Genomic DNA, 19,805 nt, shown 5'->3' with positions numbered 1-19,805 from the left:
AGAATTTCGTACGAGAATCGTCCCTCTTCGCTCCTGATGATATAAAAACCCAATTAACTCAATTTGGGTAACTATTGATCATAGTGCAATATCCATTGACCAAGAATAATTATTTATGATGTTGAAAAGGAAAGAAGTATTTTTTACGGATCTAAATGAAAGATGAATATTGTTCATATGGATATCTGAAGAGAAGAAACGAATCAGCGAATCATCGTTAGGTTTTTGAGTGAAAATAAATCCGAACTGGAAGGGGGTTTTTTAAGGAATAAATTTTAATAAGTTATAGCAAAAAAAAGTTGTGGGAATGGCAAGTTGTTTTATAATGATATCTACTTAGTAATTAAATGTTACAAATGCCAAAAATTTAGCCATTCTGCCAGGAATTGTAGAAGTAACTATTGATCGTACTGCAATATCCTTTGAACTTGGCCAGCAAGGAGAGGGGAACTTTTATTGGAAATCAACTGAGGTGATTTATTGCCAGGGGCTCACATCTAATGGGTATGGGTATGGGCTTGGCACACCGAGGGTCCGGAGCTGTATATCATCATTCTTCTCTTTTTGGTGATTCCCTTCTACTTCTGACTCTCTGTCTCTCTCAGCGTAACTCGGAAATTTTTTTTGGCTGGTGCTGCATAAGCCTCAGGCTATAATAATAATAATTACAAAAATGCTAAATGGGGAACATTTAATGATCACCTGAAAAAAAAACTAACTGAATTTGAGAAGGAGAGCTGGGACGACATGAGATGGGAGGATTCAGTATGAGTGATCCAAAAAATTCTAATTGATCCATCATCAGTGTCAACGAACAAAATAAAAGAACACCAGTTAAATAATGGTATTCAAATAATGGACAAAGAAATTAAAAAAAAACTGCATCAAGAAGGCGAAAATGTCAAAGGAAGAAATGTTTATCAGGCGAGAATCAGGACACGGGAATCCATAAAGAAGAATATAGGGCATTTAAAAGAACTTATATACTTAAGTAGGTAAAACAAAATAAAGAGGAGTATCTTAATAGGGAAATTGAGCCTTGCACAATGGAAGAATTAGAGCAATCAATTCGAAAAAATAACATTATGGAAATGCCTTAGTATGAATTTGGTCGAAGGGAAAATGATAAAACGAATGTGGACAAATGGCCAATTCATCTTTTAAGGATGTATAATGCGTGTGTGAAAGATGGCTTGTTTCCTACACCATTGAAGGAGCCATTATTAAAAAATATTGTTAATTTCGCCTGAAAAACGATTCAAGCTCCTATAAAGTCTATCAGAGAATGCTTACAGGAAGGGTGAACTATTATAATAAACAGAAACTTCCAATTTGGTGATACGATTTAGCTTTATTCAAAGGAAAAGGACAAGAAAAATTTCCAAATTTGAATACTTCGAATAATCTCTATTATAAATTCGAAAATTAATAAATTTAACTTATTTCAAGTGGAGTTGTAATTTAAATTTTGTAACTGCTCTGTATTAAAATCATGCAGCTGGACCACAGTCCAAACAGAGAACTTTAATTATGAAGAGGAAAGTTCACCTTTTGAACTCTTGGTTCCACTGTGTGATTATAATATTAAAGTACTTTAATATTAAGTATATTAAAGATAGAAAATCAGTGTAGTAATGTTATTTTGCATTGTACGTTCAGGCAATCCCTTTATCAGGAAATGGTGGCCCTGAAAAGGGCCGTTTTTTTTTTTTTTTTTGGGCTTTGATTTAAGCACGTACTCCTCGAATCCGTCTAGCCAGCTGCATATCTTTGGGCATGATAGTTACCCGCTTGGCATGAATTGCACACAAGTTGGTGTCTTCGAACAACACCACTAAGAAAGCTTCGCTGGCTTCTTGCAGGGCACCGATGGCAGCACTCTGGAAGCGAAGGTCAGTTTTGTATTCCTGGGCTATCTCACGAACAAGACACTGAAATGGAATCTTTCTGATTAGAAGATCCGTTGACTTCTGGTAACGACGAATTTCACGAAGGGCAACGGTCCCTGGCCTGTAACGGTGGGGCTTCTTTACTCCACCCGTAGTAGGTGCAGTCTTCCGAGCAGCTTTCGTGGCTAACTGCTTCCTTGGGGCCTTTCCTCCTGTGGATTTACGGGCGGTTTGCTTAGTACGAGCCATAACGATGGAACGGTGCTGGAACTTCTGAAAACCAAGTGAACTGAGTGACAAACTTCATGGCATTTATAGGCGCCAAAGAGTAAACTTCCTTCCAAAGCTTGGTGATTGGATAAAACTTGGTGAATGCTGATTGGCTAATAGGGCTGCAGCCACTTTCTTGAGATTAATAGTTTGATATTAAATCTAATCTTTCCTTCCTGGTTATGAGAGTATTTCATATGACGTCACAATTATTCTCAAGTTTCCTAGACAGTTTCCTATTCCGTGAATTCAACATATTTTTTATACAACATGCAGGGGTTCCCATAATTTATTACATTTATAGTTCTAAAACAATAAAAACGGCTTTTTTTTTTATTCTGAGAATTTATTTTTTTCCTATAAGTTACTGGATTATTATCTAAATTTTAACTTACATTTGATTATATTTCTCGAACCATTTTATAGTTTTTTTTAAAATAATTTCGTGTTCCTGTTCATGTAAATCCCAAACTAATTATGTTTCTTGTCGAAATTCAATATTGTATTTCTTATATATCTTATATTATTATCTTATATTCTACTCATGAGGTTTCCCTAAGTTTAAAATTATTTCTTTTTTTATTTAATTTCATAAATTTCTTACTTTGACGACTGATAACTCCAAGAAGTTCACCTTTCATAAATATCTCTACCAACACGGCCCAACAATTAAAATATATCCTGGTATCAGTTTTTATATCAAGATGTCTTTCCACTCACATGTTGACTAACTAGCTAAGAAAATTAGGAATTATGCAGCCATGATATGCAGGATCACCAGATGTGATGGGTACTTAAAAAAAAACATTTAATCTGATTCATTCCAGTCAACTTTTATGGGGTTGGAATGTGGTATAACGCAACCACTACAGTCAGAATTAAAAGTAAACTACATAGAGAAACATGCTGCTAGATGCTAGACCATAACCAGATCTTCCTGTCCGGGTGAACACCTGCTGCAAGAGTCGTGGAATGTGTTGTGCGTGGAAACTGTACGTCAGTACTCGAACGGTAGTTCAACTGCGACTTGAAACACTGTGATGAATACAGAAATGGAAAATTTTACAAAACGAAATGTTTAATATATTCATTCTGGGTAACCGGGTGGAAAACGCCAGGGTTAGGATTCTGTCGATGACTTTTATGGGCTTTTTTCGCTCACTCCGTGGCCAAGTTAGTCGGTCTCAGCGTAGCCGATTGTAAAGTTTTTTTTCCCCTAGAAATTCAGGTTTTTCGTCCAGTAAAATAGTCATATCGATCAGAGAACACAGGCAATTTACAGACTAATATGCATGGGTATTGAGTTAACATTCTGAGTGACCCTAATATATAAATAATTTTTTTTATTCATTGTGGGGTTTCCTCAAACAAAAACTAATATTTGCTTTTAAAACGGCGGTTAAAACTGTTCAATTAATTTTAATTCTTTTTATGAATTGTAACAAAAAAATTTAATTAATTTTTTCTTATAATTGAAATTTATTATAAAATAATACGAAATATCATACCATTACGAATGGTATGTTCACTGAGAATGAAAGATGAAGAAAAGAAATGTTATTTTGAAATGTACGTCCAGCAATCCCTCTACCAGGAAATGGTGGCACAGAAAAGGGCTGTTTTTCGTTCTGATTTAAGCACGTTCTCCTCGAAGGCAGATGTATATCTTCAGACATGTTGGTTACCCTATTGGTATGAGTTGCACACAAGTTGGTGTCTTCGAACAACTCCACTAAGTAAGCTTCACGCAAAGCTCCGATGGCAGCGCTCCGATGGCAGCACTGTGGAAGGGAACATCAGTTTTGTAATCGAACAAGGCTCTCAAAGGGAACCTTTCTGATTAGAAGTTCCGTTCTAAAAATGTTTAATTGTGCTTCTAAAAGAAATTCATTAATGGATTCTTCGAAGAGCAGTTTTCCGAATTCCTTTTCATCTGCAACATCTTTTTCTGGGGAAAAAAAAAACAAAAACGTAGTTATCTTTCTTGAAATGGTTTTATAGTGTTGTTTCGGTCGATCCATGAAACTTTTACTGCACCTGAAATTCGAAATCGCATTAAATTCTTTAGGTCATATTTTGGTGACTTGCTGTCGACAAGATTAGGAGAAATTGTTAACAGTGAAACCAATTCACGAGAGAATTAAGCAACAGGATACAAAATAATTTCTAATTTTATTCAACGTGTTTGCCCTTCTTGCTGTCTTTCGGCCATTTCATCAACTCCGAATTTGTTTTCTCTTTGTCGGTAAAGTCGTTTTCTTCTTTAAAACAATTTTTTTTTCCCGTGTTTCCATGAATTTCTCCTAGAAACATCATCTTCTTCACACAATACCAATTGATGTGTATCAGAAACACATCATTGCATATTGTATTAAAAATATATGTTATTTGAGTTTATAACGAATTTTATAAACTTATTAATTGAAATTGCGTAATGGATTGATTGATTAATTGAAATTGCCTAAATCTTCTTAATATTATAATTAAATCCTCTACTTGTGCATTGATCACTTACAAACCGGATTAAAACACAAACAGAATAATGATGTGAATAAATATCCTTGAACTCAATGGCCAACTTTGTTGACTACTTTAATATCATTCACCCAAACTGGGTATCCAGGTATTAACGTAAGGGTGGGGGGGCATGGCGAAAAAGATTTTGAGTTTTTTTTAGAACGCCTCCTGCGATCTTTTTCTATAATTTAAAATTTTTGGTTAATGGGGGCATAAGCCCTCTCTGCTCACCCCTGATTCAGCTGGAAAATAAGCAGAAAATGAGTTAATGATTTAAATAGGTTTTGCTAATAACATAGATCTAATTGCCAATGTAGATGAAGAAAGCAGCACCAAAAATTTTACAGACATTAATGAAATTATAAAAAAGGTAAGAAAAATTGTAAAAATATTCAGGATATACCGTCTCAAGATGAAATTCTTCAAAAGTACGTGAAAGCAGTACATGGTTGCGAAAAGATGCTAATTTTAAATTCGCTGGGACAGTTTATTGGGTATGATTGAGAGATTTTTAGAAACAAGAGCAGCAGTTTCTAAAGCATTAATTTATATTGAAGAAAACCAAAGTTTAACTAATGAAGAATTTGATGTCCTGCAAGATATTGTTTCAACCCTGCAGCCAGTAAAAATTGGTGCAGAGAAATTATCCAGCCGTGATACAACTCTGCTAAAGGAGTATTTGCTTTCATTATTAATGAGTTACAACAATAAAAGTGAGAGTACGCCAAGAAGTTGAAAAACTCTCTTATAAAACGGATTAATGAGAGAAGGAATACGACTTTGGTCGGCCTGCTTCAGTATTTAAATAGTGTGGAAAATATGTGAATCCTGCAATAACTGCTGGCCTCCCATCGTTACCAAACAAAGAATCATTATTTGAATTTGCTAAGATGACACTGATTAAACTTTTCAACGAAGACGAATCTCCAACTAGCCCCAACTCTTCACAATCAGGAGATGAAGAAAATCAAGAAATTGCGCAACACACGAGATTGAGAGACAAGTTAGACACAGCGATTCAATCTTAGACAAAACTTGTGCAATCTTTAACTTTTTCTCAGAATCACAAACAGTGGTTAAGGCTCGGTTTTAAAGAAAGAATTGCAATTATTCGAGGCAGTTGAGGACAGAGATTCCAACATTATTCATTTAGTTGATTCACTAAAAACCATTCCACCGACTTCTGTTGAATCAGAGAGAGCATTTTCTGCAGTAGGTTTATTGATCACAAAGTTAGCCTTAGTGATGCTTTATGTTCTTTAAGGATTTATTATCAAAATACATAAGAAATTTATTTTAGTTGAAAATAAAGAATTGTTCTAGTCTTTCTTTGTTCGTTGTAAATTGTTTAAATATATAAACATAGACATTCAAATATAAAAACTGTATATTTGAGAAGATCTACTGATCATTTTAAAGGTGATGAAAGTGTTATGCCCTTACTAGTCATACAACTGGAAAAGATGTATAAAGAAGCATTTCAGAAACAAGTTTAAAAAGGAAATTTGTTTCATTCTTCTACTCTTAAAATATGTCTGGACGAAACTGCTGATGAGCGCCCATCGATTGCAATGAATGTAATCAAAGACCTTAGTGACCAATTCCAAGAAAGATTTGAATACTTGAAAGAGCACCTCCAAAATTTTGAAAGAATGATAGATTACAGAGAAAATTTGAAATTATTAACTTCTAACAAATTTTCAATCAAAGTGAAGTAGAAGCTGCCAAGTTAGAATTTGATATGAAATCTCTGAAATGTCGTTTCCAACACAAAACTATTTTAAAATTCTGGGGTTCTTCCGACTACAAAAAAAAAGCATTTAAAGTACCTTCTATGTTTGGATCAACATATACGTGCTTTTTCTTTAACGAACAGTATCAAAAACAAAACAAAAAAGAAAAAAAAAAAGGACAAGATTGTTCACATCACATTTTGGAGAAAATTTGCGATTATCTCTTCATAATGGAGAAATTAATTTCAAAGGTTTGACTCTTCAGAGTCAAAGTTGATAAGATGATAAATATTAGCGCCCAAAAATTTTAATTGAGAAATATAATTTTAATAATCACAGTTTAATATCATAATCACTGATTAAAATTTGCAAAAAAAATCATAGAAATTATAATCAAACGTTTTAAGTATTATAATAATAGTAAGCAGAAAATCGATATTTTTTCATGTTACCGATCTTCCTGTTTTCGTGCTAGCTACTAACATTATTTTAATCATAAAGAAATGGCTTTCTGGAATTACGTACTTTATAGTGTGAAAACCAGTTAAAATCTTGTTTATGCTTCTTGAAAATAGGAAACTAATAACTTATATGTACGAATGATAATCCCTTTATCACAATTTGGTGGCCCTTAAAAGGGCCGTTTTTTTTTTCCTTTTCCACTTTAACCACCAAAACCATACAAAGTCTTCCCTTGTCGTTTTAGGGCATAAACGACATCCATGGCAGTAACAGTCTTTCTCTTAGCGTGCTCCGTATAAGTAACAGCATCTTTGATGACATTCTCCAAAAACACTTTCAAGACACCACGAGTTTCTTCGTAGATCAATCCAGAAATACGCTTCACCCCGCCACGCCGGGCAAGACGTCGAATAGCCGGCTTCGTAATACCTTGGATGTTATCCCGAAGAACTTTACGATGACGTTTGGCACCTCCCTTTCCAAGTCCTTTGCCACCTTTACCACGACCAGACATTTCGAAAGATAAAGCTCAATAAACTAGAATAGCGTGCAATCAGATCAGAAAACGAACAAGCACAAATAGTTGATCATGACCTTATATATAACTCAATAGCAATTGCAGGCCTAATAGAGAGCTTTGCTCATCAAGGACCAATCAACGGAGCGCTTTTCTCAAGTCCATCCACGAGGACCGAACAGAGAGCTTTTTCTCGATACAGCAATAATTGCTCAAGTGACGTGACGATATTAGTTTTTTTTGTAATGTTGGTTTTAGTTCACCTACTTGGAATAATTTTTACTGATCTCATTTTTTTATTGACTTTTTTCCCCTTATTGCCTATGCCCTTATTAATTCTCAGAGAAGAACTAATTCACTTAGTAATTCTAATAGTAGAATTAATAAATAAGAATAAATTTATGAACCATTAAGTTATAAAAATTAATTAATAAGAAATAAGCATAATTGGAAAGATGTATATGGCCCACTTATGAAATTCCTCACACTGCACAAACTTGATTTGAGCAAAATTGTATATGTTATTATTACAGATGGTGTGCCTTTCATGATATGTAAATATAATTTTTTTCTAATAAAACCGAAAGCACAGCAAATTTTCTTCATTATAACTGTTTGACTCATATTGAGGCCTTGTGTTCACGAATGAATAAATTAAGGATGTGTTGAAGTCACATTTTATTGCAAAATACCCAAATTAGTGACTTCTAAATATATATATTTGGAAAATCTTCAAGCACTGCATTCTGATCTTATTACCCATACAGAGGTTCGTTAGCTTAGCAGTCATGGAAAGGGCCTGTTCAGTGTTTGAAGAAGTAAAAACTTTTCAAATAGAAAGCAATAACGGAAATATTTTTAATAAAACTTTTACTGAAGATTTCAAGATTACACTTTCATTCATGGTTGACATCTTCAGCCATTTAAATGAGTTAAATTTGAGGCTACAGGAAAAAGACAAATTTGTGGAAGTTTTTTAAAAATGTCGAGACCGAGTGAGTTGTTTTCTTCGTGAGGATCCCTGAAGATTAATTCAAATTACTTAAAATTCCTTAATATCCTGATCAATTCCTCTCCTTTAGCTTTGGCTGCTTACAAACCGGACTAAAACACAAACAGAATTTCCATAGAGGGATAATGACTTGTATGAGTAGCCTTCAACTCAATGGAAAATTTTCTGAATTGCTTTATATCTTATAAGTTACCCAAGCATCCTCTTGAACTTTCTTAAAAAATATTCTCTACCCAGGACAGAAAAAGAAGCTTTTGATTTTCTCTTTCATAAAATATTTTTATTCTCCTTAATACCTTTGATCACTAAGGATAAATGAAATTCATCCTCCATGATCAACCTCAGGGGTCAACGTTTTCTGCTTATACTTTTATAGTCTATTTGATTTTCAAGCAAACATTTAGTAAGAAGAGATAAGCAACTGTTGGGAAAGGGAGAAGCCCATTTCCCCACAATTACTTACCTCTTGCTGAATAATCATGAATTATGGGGAACGGGGGGAGCCATTTTTCTCCATAATCAATGGATGTTCTGATACGACCATCACAGGACAGTTCAATGAAATATTCGTTAAATCGGAAAAGAAAAACCTTGTCAAGGAAAAAAACAAATAAATACTCGTAAAGGCAAATTGTTAGTTCTTGAACAAAAAAAAAAAAAAAAAAACCGAGAAAATCGAAATTAGTTCATATTTGTTCTTTTTGTTACTTGAATAAATTATATATTTATTGCAATTATACACTGGCGTTCAAAAAAGTGCATCACCTAGGAATTTCACATTTCTAACCCATTTTCCCGATGGTATTTACACTAATGACTAGCATCACAAATAGAAATATAAACGAAAGATATTTATTAATAGTTAAGGCAAAGCTCAGTAAAATTTTTCAGGTGCTCTCAAAATATTCCGAAATGAGCATTTATGTTATGTGGGATAATGTGAATTCCAAATAGAAGATGTACGTTTTAAACTTCAGCTAAACCCATTCCAAGCCTGTTAAACTTCCAAAAAAAGTTTCCAAATGTTTTGGAAGAATGGTGGCACCCTTAATGTCGGAATTAGCGCATGTGTTGCATAAACTTTTTACAAAAAAATGTCATGCCAAGAGGGTCTTAAAACTTATATGTAATAAAAGAATTTACAATATAATATTTTTATTTTTTACTATTATTTTTATAGTTATAAAAAATATCACTTGGCAAAATAAATGAGTTTATTATGCTACTAGAATTAATAACTACCATTATAATTAATTTAATAATATTTCTTATTAATTAATTTATTCTTCCCTTATTAATTCTACTATTAGAATTAATAAGTGCATCAGACATGAGGGAAAAAAAGTCATTATAAAATGAGTTCCGTAAAAAATATTCGTAATGTCATTCGAGCCTTGCGATTATTGCTGTTTCAAGAAAAAGCTCTCTGTTCGGTCTTCGTTGATGGGATAGAGAAAGCTCTCTATTGATTGGTCATTGATGAGTGAAGTTTTCTATTAGGTCAACAACTGATTTCTTTATGTTTAAAATAAAATTAGTAGCTAGCACGAAAACAAAGGATCATTACGAAGGCGACTTATTTTGTTAGTGTGGAAATTTGTAATTATATAGTAAAAAATGTTAAAATTTTAATGTATGTTTAATGGATTTTTTTAATATCAAAATCAACTGACCTAACCCACAAAATTCTTATGAAAAGAAAAGCTGCAGTGAATCAGATGCCTAAGCCCACTATGGTTAGTCTTATTAGGGTGTTTATATCATACCCCCTTTCCGTTGTTTTAAAATCGGGAACTCGTTTTCCGAGTTATTTTCTGTTTTGTGTGTAGCAGGCAGGCGCCATTTTTTCTTACTTCGAAAAGAAATATTCTATCATTTATAACCATGGAGATTTTCTTGGAAAAATAAACAAATTGAATCATTTGTGAACGTGAGAATAATCTTCATCTTCATTTGTATCTTCATAAGGGAGTAGTGGTTGAAACAGAGACACGAGAGGATCTAGATTTGTTTAGCAACAAAAAGAGAATTTAAAGATTTGTAATTCATTCTGGACCGTTGTTTAGTCACCAATTTATCTAAACTTTGGCGAAGAATATTGTTCATATGGATATCTCAAGAGAAGAAATGAATCAGGAAGTCATAATTAGATTTTTCTGTGAAAATAAATCCTAAGCTGGAAAAGATTTTATCAAAGCAAAAAATATTAGTGGGAATGGCGAGTTGTTTCATAATGATATCTACTTAGTAATTAAATGTTACAAATTCCAAAAATTTAGCCATACTGCCAGGAATTGTAGAAGTATCTATTGATCACACGGCAATATCCTTTGAACGTAGCCAGCAAGGGGCTCACATCTGATGGGTATGGGCTTGGCACACCCAGGGTCCGGAGTTGGATATCATCATTCTTCTCTTTCTTGGTGATTCCATTCTAGAGATGATTCTCTCTCTCTCAGGGTAACTTGGAAATTTTTTTTGGCTGTTGGTGCATACGCCTCAGGCTTCCTTGCACTATGTGGCTAGTAATAATAAAAATAATTATAAAAATTCTAAATGGGGAACATTTAATGACCACTTGGAAGAAAAACTAACTGGATTTGAGAAGGAGAGCTGGGATGACATGAGATGGGAGGATTCAGTATGAGTGATCCAATAAATTCTAATTGATCCATCATCAGTGTCAACGAACAAAATAAAAGAACACCAGTTAAATAATGGTGTTCAAATAATGGACAAAGAAATTATAAAAGAGAGTGCATCAGGAAGGAGAAAATGTCAAAGGAATAAAAGTTTAGCAGGCGACAATCAGGACACGGGAATCCATAATGAAGAATATATGGCATTTAAAAGAACTTATGGGAATATGTAGGTAAAACAAAATATCAGACACGAAAAGATCTAGTAAAGACATCAGGTAACGCAGGACTTTGGGGATTAATTTGTAAGTTATCGATGGAGAAATTTAAATTCCCTCTGCGTGTTTTTTTTTTTTTTTGTAACTGCTCTGTATTAAAATCATGCAGCTGAACCACAGCTCAAACAGACAACTTTCACTATGAAGAGGAAAGTTCGCCGTTTGAAGTCTTGGTTCTACTGTGTGATTATAATATTAAAGTACTTTAATATTAAGTATATTAAAGATAGAAAATCAGTGTAGTAATGTTATTTTGCATTGTACTTTCAGGCAATCCCTTTATCAGGAAATGGTGGCCCTGAAAATGGCCGTTTTTTTTTTTTTTTTGCTTTGATTTAAGCACGTTCTCCTCGAATCCGTCTAGCCAGCTGCATATCTTTGGGCATGATAGTTACCCGCTTGGCATGAATTGCACACAAGTTGGTGTCTTCGAACAACTGCACTAAGAAAGATTCGCTGGCTTCGTGCAGGGCACCGATGGCAGCACTCTGGAAGCGAAGGTCAGTTTTGTATTCCTGGGCTATCTCACGAACAAGACGCTGAAATGGAATCTTTCTGATTAGAAGATCCGTTGACTTCTGGTAACGACGAATTTCTCGAAGGGCAACGGTCCCTGGCCTGTTACAGGCCAGGGACCGTTGCCCTTCGTGGGGCTTCTTTACTCCACCCGTAGTAGGTGCAGTCTTCCGAGCAGCTTTCGTGGCTAACTGTTTCCTTGGGGCCTTTCCTAATGTGGATTTACGTGCGGTTTGCTTAGTACGAGCCATAACGATGGAACGGTGCTGGAACTTCGGAAAACCAAGTGAATTGAGTGACAAACTTCACGGCATTTATAGGCGCCAAACATCCTTCCGAAGCTTGGTGATTGGATTAAACTTGGTGAATGCTGATTGGCTAATAGGGCTGCAGCGAGTTTCTCGAGATGAAGAGTTTGGTATTAAATCTAATCCTTCCTTCCTGGTTATGAGAGTATTTCAAATGACGTCACAATAAGCCTCAAGTTTCCTAGACAGTATCTATTCCGTGAATCCAAAATATTTTTTATAATATACAACATGCTGGGATAATAAATTCTTGTTACATGTTAGTTACTTCCATAATTTATTACATTTATAGTTCTAAGACAATAAAAACGGCTTTTTTTTCCCCTATAAATTACTGGATTATTAACTACATTTTAACTTAAATTTGATTATATATCTCGAACCATTTTATACTTTTTGTTTCAATCATTTCGTGTTCCTCTTCATATAAATCCCAAACTAATTATGTTCCTTGTCGAAATTCAATTACAGTTCGCTTTCTTCATTTTCTTATATTATATGTCTTCTATTATAATTCTTATATGTGTTGTCCAGGCCAGGAGAAGACTTCACTCATTTAAAAATCTCTCTACAAAAAAACTTAACTCATCTTGTTGAAAGGCTCACAAAAATTTTCTACTCATGAGGTTTCCCTAAGTTTAAAATTATTTCTTTTTTATTTCATTTCATAAATTTCTTACTTTGACGACTGATAACTCCAAGAAGTTCACCTTTCATAAAAATCTCTACCAACACGGCCCAACAATTAAAATACCCTGGTATCATTTTTTTATATCAAGATGTCTTTCCACTCACATGTTGACTAACTAGCTAAGAAAATTAGGAATTATGCAGACGTGATATCCAGGATCACCAGATGTGATGGGTACTTAAAAAGAAACATTTAATCTGATTAATTCCAGTCATCTTTTATGGGTTTTTAATCTGATATAACGCAACCACTACAGTCAGAATTAAAAGTAATGTACATAGAGAGACATGCTCCTAGCCATAACTAGATCTTCCTTTATGGGTGAGCACCTGCTGCAAGTCTTGGAATGTGTTGTCCCTGGAAACAGTACGCCAGTATCCGAAAGTTAATTCAACTACGACTCGGAACACTGTGATGAATACAGAAATGGAAAATTTTACAAAACGAAATGTTTTGTAAAATTTTATCATTTGAATTTATAAACTTATTAATTGAAATTGCCTAAATTTTCTTAATATTATGACTAAATCCTCTACCTGAGCATTGATCACATTCAAACCGGATTAATACACAAACAGAATTCCCAAAGCAGAATAATGATGTGAATAAATATCCTTGAACTCAATGGCCAATTTGCTAACTGCTTTAAGTCTAATTATCAGTTACCCAAAGGGGCGTATCCAGGTATTATCGTAAGGGGGATGGGGCATGGCGAAAAAGAATTTGAGATTTTTTTAGAATGCCTCCTGCGATCTTTTTCTATAGTTACAAATTTTTGGTTAACGGGGGCATAAGCCCTTTCTGCTCACCCTTTATTCAGGTAGAAATCAAGCAGAAAATTAGTTAATGATTTCAATACCGTACAGCAATTGAAATTGAGGAGATAGGTTTTGCTGATAACATAAATCTAATTGCCAATGTAGATGAAGAAAGCAGCACTAAAAATTTTACAGACATTAATGAAATTATAAAAAAGGAAAGAAAAATTGTAAAAATATTCAGGATATACCCTCTCAAGATGAAATTCTTCAAAAGTACGTGAAAGCAGTACATGGTTGCGAAAAGATGCTAATTTTAAATTCGCTGGAAGAGTTTATTGGGTATGATTGAGAGATTTTTAGAAACAAGAGCAGCAGTTTCTACAGCATTAATTTATATTGAAGAAAACCAAAGTTTAACTAATGAAGAATTTGATGTCCTGCAAGATATTGTTTCAACCCTGTAGCCAGTAAAAATTGGTGCAGAGAAATTATGCAGCCGTGATACAACTCTGCTAAAGGAGTATTTGCTTTCATTATTAATGAGTTACAACAACAAAAGTGAGAGTACGCCAAGAAGTTGAAAAACTCTCTTATAAAACGGATTAATGAGAGAAGGAATACGACTTTGGTCGGCCTGCTTCAGTATTTAAATAGTGGGGAAAAATATGTGAATCCTGCAATAACTGCTGGCCTCCCATCGTTACCAAACAAAGAACCATTATTGGAATTTGCTATGATGATATTGATTAGACTTTTCAACGAAGACGAATCTCCAACTAGCCCCAACTCTTCACAATCAGGAGATGAATAAAATCAAGAAATTGCGCAACACACGAGATTGAGAGACAAGTTAGACACATCGATTCAATCTTAGACAAAACTTGTGCAATCTTTAACTTTTTCTCAGAATCACAAACAGTGTTTAAGGCCCGGTGTTAAAGAAAGAATTGCAATTATTCGAGGCAGTTGAGGACAGAGATTCCAACATTATTCATTTAGTTGATTCACTAAAAACCATTCCACTGACTTCTGTTGAATCAGAGAGAGCGTTTTCTGCAGCAGGCTAGCAAAGTTAAGAACTAGCTTTAGTGATAGGAGTAGTGATGCTTTATGTTCTTTAAGGAGTTATTATCAAAATACGTAAGAAATGTATTTTAGTTGTAAATAAAGAATTGTTCTAGTCTCTCTTTGTTCGTTGTAAATTGTTTAAATATATAAACATAAACATTCAAATATAAAAACTGTATATTTGAGAAGACCTACTGATAATTTTAAAAGTGATGAAAGTGTTATGTCCTTACTAGGCATACAACTGGAAAAGATGTATAAAGAAGCATTTCAGAAACAAGTTTAAAAAGGAAATTTGTTTCATTTTTCTACTCTTAAAATGTCTGGAGGAAACTGCTGATGAGTGCCCATCGATTGCAATGAATGTAATCAAAGACCTTAGTGACCAATTCCAAGAAAGAGCACCTCCCAAATTTTGAAATAATAATAAATTACAGAGAAAATTTGAAATTATTAACTTCGAACAAATTTTCACTCAATGAAGTAGAAGCTGCCGAGTTAGAATTTGATATGAAATAGTCTTCAGCTCTGAAATGTCGTTTCCAACACAAAAATATTTTATAATTCTGGGGTTCTTCCGACTACAAAAAATTTCCTTTATTACAAAAAGAAACATTTAAAGTACTTTCTATGTTTGGATCAACATACACCTGCTTTTTCATTAACAAACAGTATCAAAAACAAAACAGAAAATTTGCGATTATCTCTTCATAATGGAGAAATTAATTTCAAAGGTTTGGCATCATCTCTTCAGAGTCAAGGTTGATAAGATAACAAATATTAGAGCCCAAAACTTTTAATTGAGAAATATAATTTTAATAATCACAGTTTAATATCAAAATCACCGATTAAAATTTGCAAAAAAATCATATAAATTATAATCAAACGTTTTAAGTATTATAATAATAATAAGCAGAAAATCGGATATTTTTTTCTTGTTATTGATCTTCCTGTTTTCGTGCTAACTATTAACGTTATTTTAATCATAAAGAAAACATGGCTTTCTGGAATTACGTATTTTATAGTATCAAGACCAGTTAAAATCATGTTTATGCTTCTTGAAAATCGGAAACTAATAACTTATATGTACGAATGATAATCCCTTTATCACAATTTGGTGGCCCTTAAAAGGGCCGTTCTATTTGGGTTTTATTTTTCCTTTTCCACTTTAACCACCAAAACCATACAAAGTCTTCCCTTGTCGTTTTAGGGCATAAACGACATCCATGGCAGTAACAGTCTTTCTCTTAGCGTGCTCCGTATAAGTAACAGCATCTCTGATGACATTCTCCAAAAACACTTTCAAGACACCACGAGTTTCTTCGTAGATCAATCCAGAAATACGCTTCACCCCGCCACGCCGGGCAAGATGTCGAATAGCCGGCTTCGTAATACCTTGGATGTTATCCCGAAGAACTTTACGATGACGTTTGGCACCTCCCTTTCCAAGTCCTTTGCCACCTTTACCACGACCAGACATTTCGAAAGATAAAGCTCAATAAACCAGAATAGCGTGCAATCAGATCAGAAAACGAACAAGCACAAATAGTTGATCATAACCTTATATATAACTCAATATGATGCAAAGCACTTTATATACATAATATAACTCAATAGCAATTGCAGGCCTAATAGAGAGCTTTGCTCATCAAGGACCAATCAACGGAGCGCTTTTCTCAAGTCCATCCACGAGGACCGAACAGAGAGCTTTTTCTCGATAGAGCAATAATTGCTCAAGTGACGTGACGATATTAGTTTTTTTTGTAATGTTGGTTTTAGTTCACCTACTTGGAATAATTTTTACTGATCTCATTTTTTTATTGATATAAAAATATAAGTTATAAAAATTAATTAATAAGAAATAAGCATAATTGGAAAGATGTATATGGCCCACTTATGAAATTCCTCACACTGCACAAACTTGATTTGAGCAAAATTGCATATGTTATTATTACAGATGGTGTGGCTTTCATGATATGTAAATATAATTTTTTTCTAATAAAACTGAAAGGACAGCAAATTTTCTTCATTATAACTGTTTGACTCATATTGAGGCCTTGTGTTCACGAATGAATAAATTAAGGATGTGTTGAAGTCACATTTTATTGCAAAATACCCAAATAAGTGACTTCTAAATATATATATATTTGGAAAATCTTCAATCTACCCATACAGGGGTTCGTTAGCTTAGCAGTCATGGAAAGGGCCTGTTCAGTGTTTGAAGAAGTAAAAACTTTTCAAATAGAAAGCAATAACGAAAATATTTTTAATAAAACTTTTACTGAAGATTTCAAGATTACACTTTCATTCATGGTTGACATCTTCAGCCATTTAAATGAGTTAAATTTGAGGCTACAGGAAAAAGACAAATTTGTGGAAGTTTTTTTAAAAATGTCGAGACCGAGTGAGTTGTTTTCTTCGTGAGGATCCCTGAAGATTAATTCAAATTACTTAAAATTCCTTAATATCCTGATCAATTCCTCTCCTTGAGCTTTGGCTGCTTACAAACCGGACTAAAACACAAATAGAATTCCCATAGATGGATAATGACTTGTATGAATAGCCTTAAACTCAATGGAAAATTTTCTGAATTGCTTTATATCTCATAAGTTACCCAAGCATCCTCTTGAACTTTCTTAAAAAATATTCTCTACCTAGGACAGAAAAAGAAGCTTTTGATTTTCTCTTTCATAAAATATTTTTATTCTCCTTAATACCTTAGATCACTAAGGATAAATGAAATTTATCCTCCATCATCAACCTCAGCGGTCAACATTTTCTGCTTATACTTTAATAGTCTATTTGATTTTCATGTAAACATTTAGCAAGAGATAAGCAACTGTTGGGAAAGGGAGAAGCCCATTTCCCCACAATTACTTACCTCTTGCTGAATAGTCATGAATTATGGGGAACGGGGGGGGAGCCATTTTTCTCCATAATCAATGGATGTTCTGATACGACCATCACAGGACAGTTCAATGAAATATTCGTTAAATCGGAAAAGAAAAACCTTGTCACGGAAAAAACAAATAAATACTCGTAAAGGCAAATTGTTAATTCTTGAGCAAAACATCGAAATTAGTTCATATTTGTTCTTTTTGTTACTTGAATAAATTATATATTTATTGCAATTATACACTGGTGTTCAAAGAAAGTGCATCACCTAGGAATTTCACATTTCTAACCCTTTTTCCCGATGGTATGTTACACTAATGACTAGCATCACAAATAGAAATTTAAACAAAAGATATTTATTAATAGTTAAGGCAAAGCTAAGTAAAATTTTTCGGGTGCACTCAAAATATTCCGAAATGAGCATTTATGTTATGTGGGATAATGTGAATTCCAAATAGAAGACGTACGTTTTAAACTTCAGCTAAACCCATTCCAAGCCTGTTAAACTTCCAAAAAAAGTTTCCAAATGTTTTGGAAGAATGGTGGCACCCTTAATGTCGGAATTAGCGCATGTGTTGCATTAACCTTTTTACAAAAAAATGTCACGCCAAGAAAGTCTTAAAACGTATATGTAATAAAAGAATTTACAATTATAATATTTTTATTTATTACTACTATTTTTATAGTTATAAAAAATATCACTTGGCAAAATAAATGAGTTTATTATGCTATTAGAATTAATAACTACCATTATAATTAATTTATAAATATTTCTTATTAATTAATTTATTCTTCCCTTATTAATTCTACTATTAGAATTAATAAGGGCATCAGACGTGAGGGAAAAAAAGTCATTATAAAATGAGTTCCGTAAAAAATATTCGTAACGTCATTCGAGCCTTGCGATTATTGCTGGATCAAGAAAAAGCTCTCTGTTCGGTCTTCGTTGATGGGATAGAGAAAGTATTGATTGATATTGTATTGATTGGTCATTGATGAGTGAAGTTTTCTATTAGGTCCACAACTGATTTTTTTATGATTAAAACAAAATTAGTAGCTAGCAGGAAAACAAAGGAACATTACGAAGGTGACTTATTTTGTTAGTGTGGAAATTTGTAATTATATAGTAAAAAATGTTAAAATTTTAATGTATGTTTAATGGATTTTTTTAATATCAAAATCAACTGACCTAACCCACATAATTCTTATGAAAATAAAACAAAAAATAAAAGCTGCAGTGATTGAGATGCCTAAGCCCACTATGGTTAGTATTATTAGGGTGTTTATTTCATTCCCCCTTTCCGTTGTTTTAAAATCGAGAACTCGTTTTCCGAGTTACTTTCTGTTTTGTGTGTAGCAGGCAGGCGCCATTTTTTCTTACTTCGAAAAGAAATATTCTATCATATATAACCATGGAGATTTTCTTGGAAAAATAAACAAGTTGAATCATTTGTGAACGTGAGAATAATCTTCATCTTCATTTGTATCTTCATAAGGGAGTAGTGGTTGAAACAGAGACACGAGAGGATCTAGATTTGTTTAGCAACAAAAAGAGAATTTAAAGATTTATAATTCATTCTGGACCGTTGTTTAGTCACCAATTTATCTAAACTTTGGCGAAGAATATTGTTCATATGGATATCTCAAGAGAAGAAATGAATCAGGAAGTCATAATTGGATTTTTCTGTGAAAATAAATCCTAAGCTGGAAAAGATTTTATCAAAGCAAAAAATGTTTGTGGGAATAGCGAGTTGTTTTATAATGATATCTACTTAGTAATTAAATGTTACAAATGCCAAAAATTTAGCCATACTGCCAGGAATTGTAGAAGTATCTATTGATCACACGACAATATCCTTTGAACTTAGCCAGCAAGAAGAGGGGAACGTTTATAGGGAATCAACTGAGGTGATTCATTACCTGGGGCTCACATCTGATGGGTATGGGCTTCGCCCACCCAGGGTCCAGAGTTGGATATCATCACTCTTCTCTTTCTTGGTGATTCAATTCTACATCTGATTCTCTCTCTCTCTCTCTCTCAGGGTAATTTGGAAATTTTTTTTGGTTGTTGGTGCATAAGCCTCAGGCTTCCTTGCACTATGTGGCTAGTAATAATAATAATAATTACAAAAATTCTAAATGGGGAACATTTAATGACCACCTGGAAGAAAAACTAACTGGATTTGAGAAGGAGAGCTGGGATGACATGATCTGGGAGGATTCAATATGAGTGATCCAATAAATTCTAA

General features: G+C 33.6%; 4 protein-coding genes across 4 annotated transcripts; all 4 read right to left on the bottom strand.

Annotated features, from left to right (window-relative positions):
• Positions 1-1,727: 1,727 nt before the first annotated feature.
• Positions 1,728-2,138, bottom strand: LOC150089056 (histone H3.3 type 2-like). The gene has a single exon (XM_090371031.1). It carries the CDS (start codon positions 2,136-2,138, stop codon positions 1,728-1,730), a length of 411 nt encoding a protein of 136 aa, XP_090227157.1.
• A 4,935-nt stretch (positions 2,139-7,073) lies between these two features.
• LOC150089055 (histone H4-like) lies at positions 7,074-7,385 on the bottom strand. The gene has a single exon (XM_090371029.1). The coding sequence runs from the start codon at positions 7,383-7,385 to the stop codon at positions 7,074-7,076; it is 312 nt and encodes a 103-aa protein (XP_090227155.1).
• Positions 7,386-11,652: 4,267 nt separating this feature from the next.
• On the bottom strand, positions 11,653-12,084 carry LOC150089054 (histone H3.3 type 2-like). The gene has a single exon (XM_090371028.1). The coding sequence runs from the start codon at positions 12,082-12,084 to the stop codon at positions 11,653-11,655; it is 432 nt and encodes a 143-aa protein (XP_090227154.1).
• Positions 12,085-15,829: 3,745 nt separating this feature from the next.
• On the bottom strand, positions 15,830-16,141 carry LOC150089053 (histone H4-like). Its single transcript, XM_090371027.1, has one exon. The coding sequence runs from the start codon at positions 16,139-16,141 to the stop codon at positions 15,830-15,832; it is 312 nt and encodes a 103-aa protein (XP_090227153.1).
• Between the last annotated feature and the right edge of the window lie 3,664 nt (positions 16,142-19,805).

Source organism: Mastigoproctus giganteus, chromosome 3, assembly GCF_048544385.1.
Source record: "Mastigoproctus giganteus isolate SK-2022 chromosome 3, ASM4854438v1, whole genome shotgun sequence".
Taxonomy (NCBI): Eukaryota; Metazoa; Arthropoda; class Arachnida; order Uropygi; family Thelyphonidae; genus Mastigoproctus; species Mastigoproctus giganteus.
The sequence above is the reverse complement of the archived record's forward strand: the minus strand, read 5'-3'. Positions and strand labels throughout refer to the sequence as shown.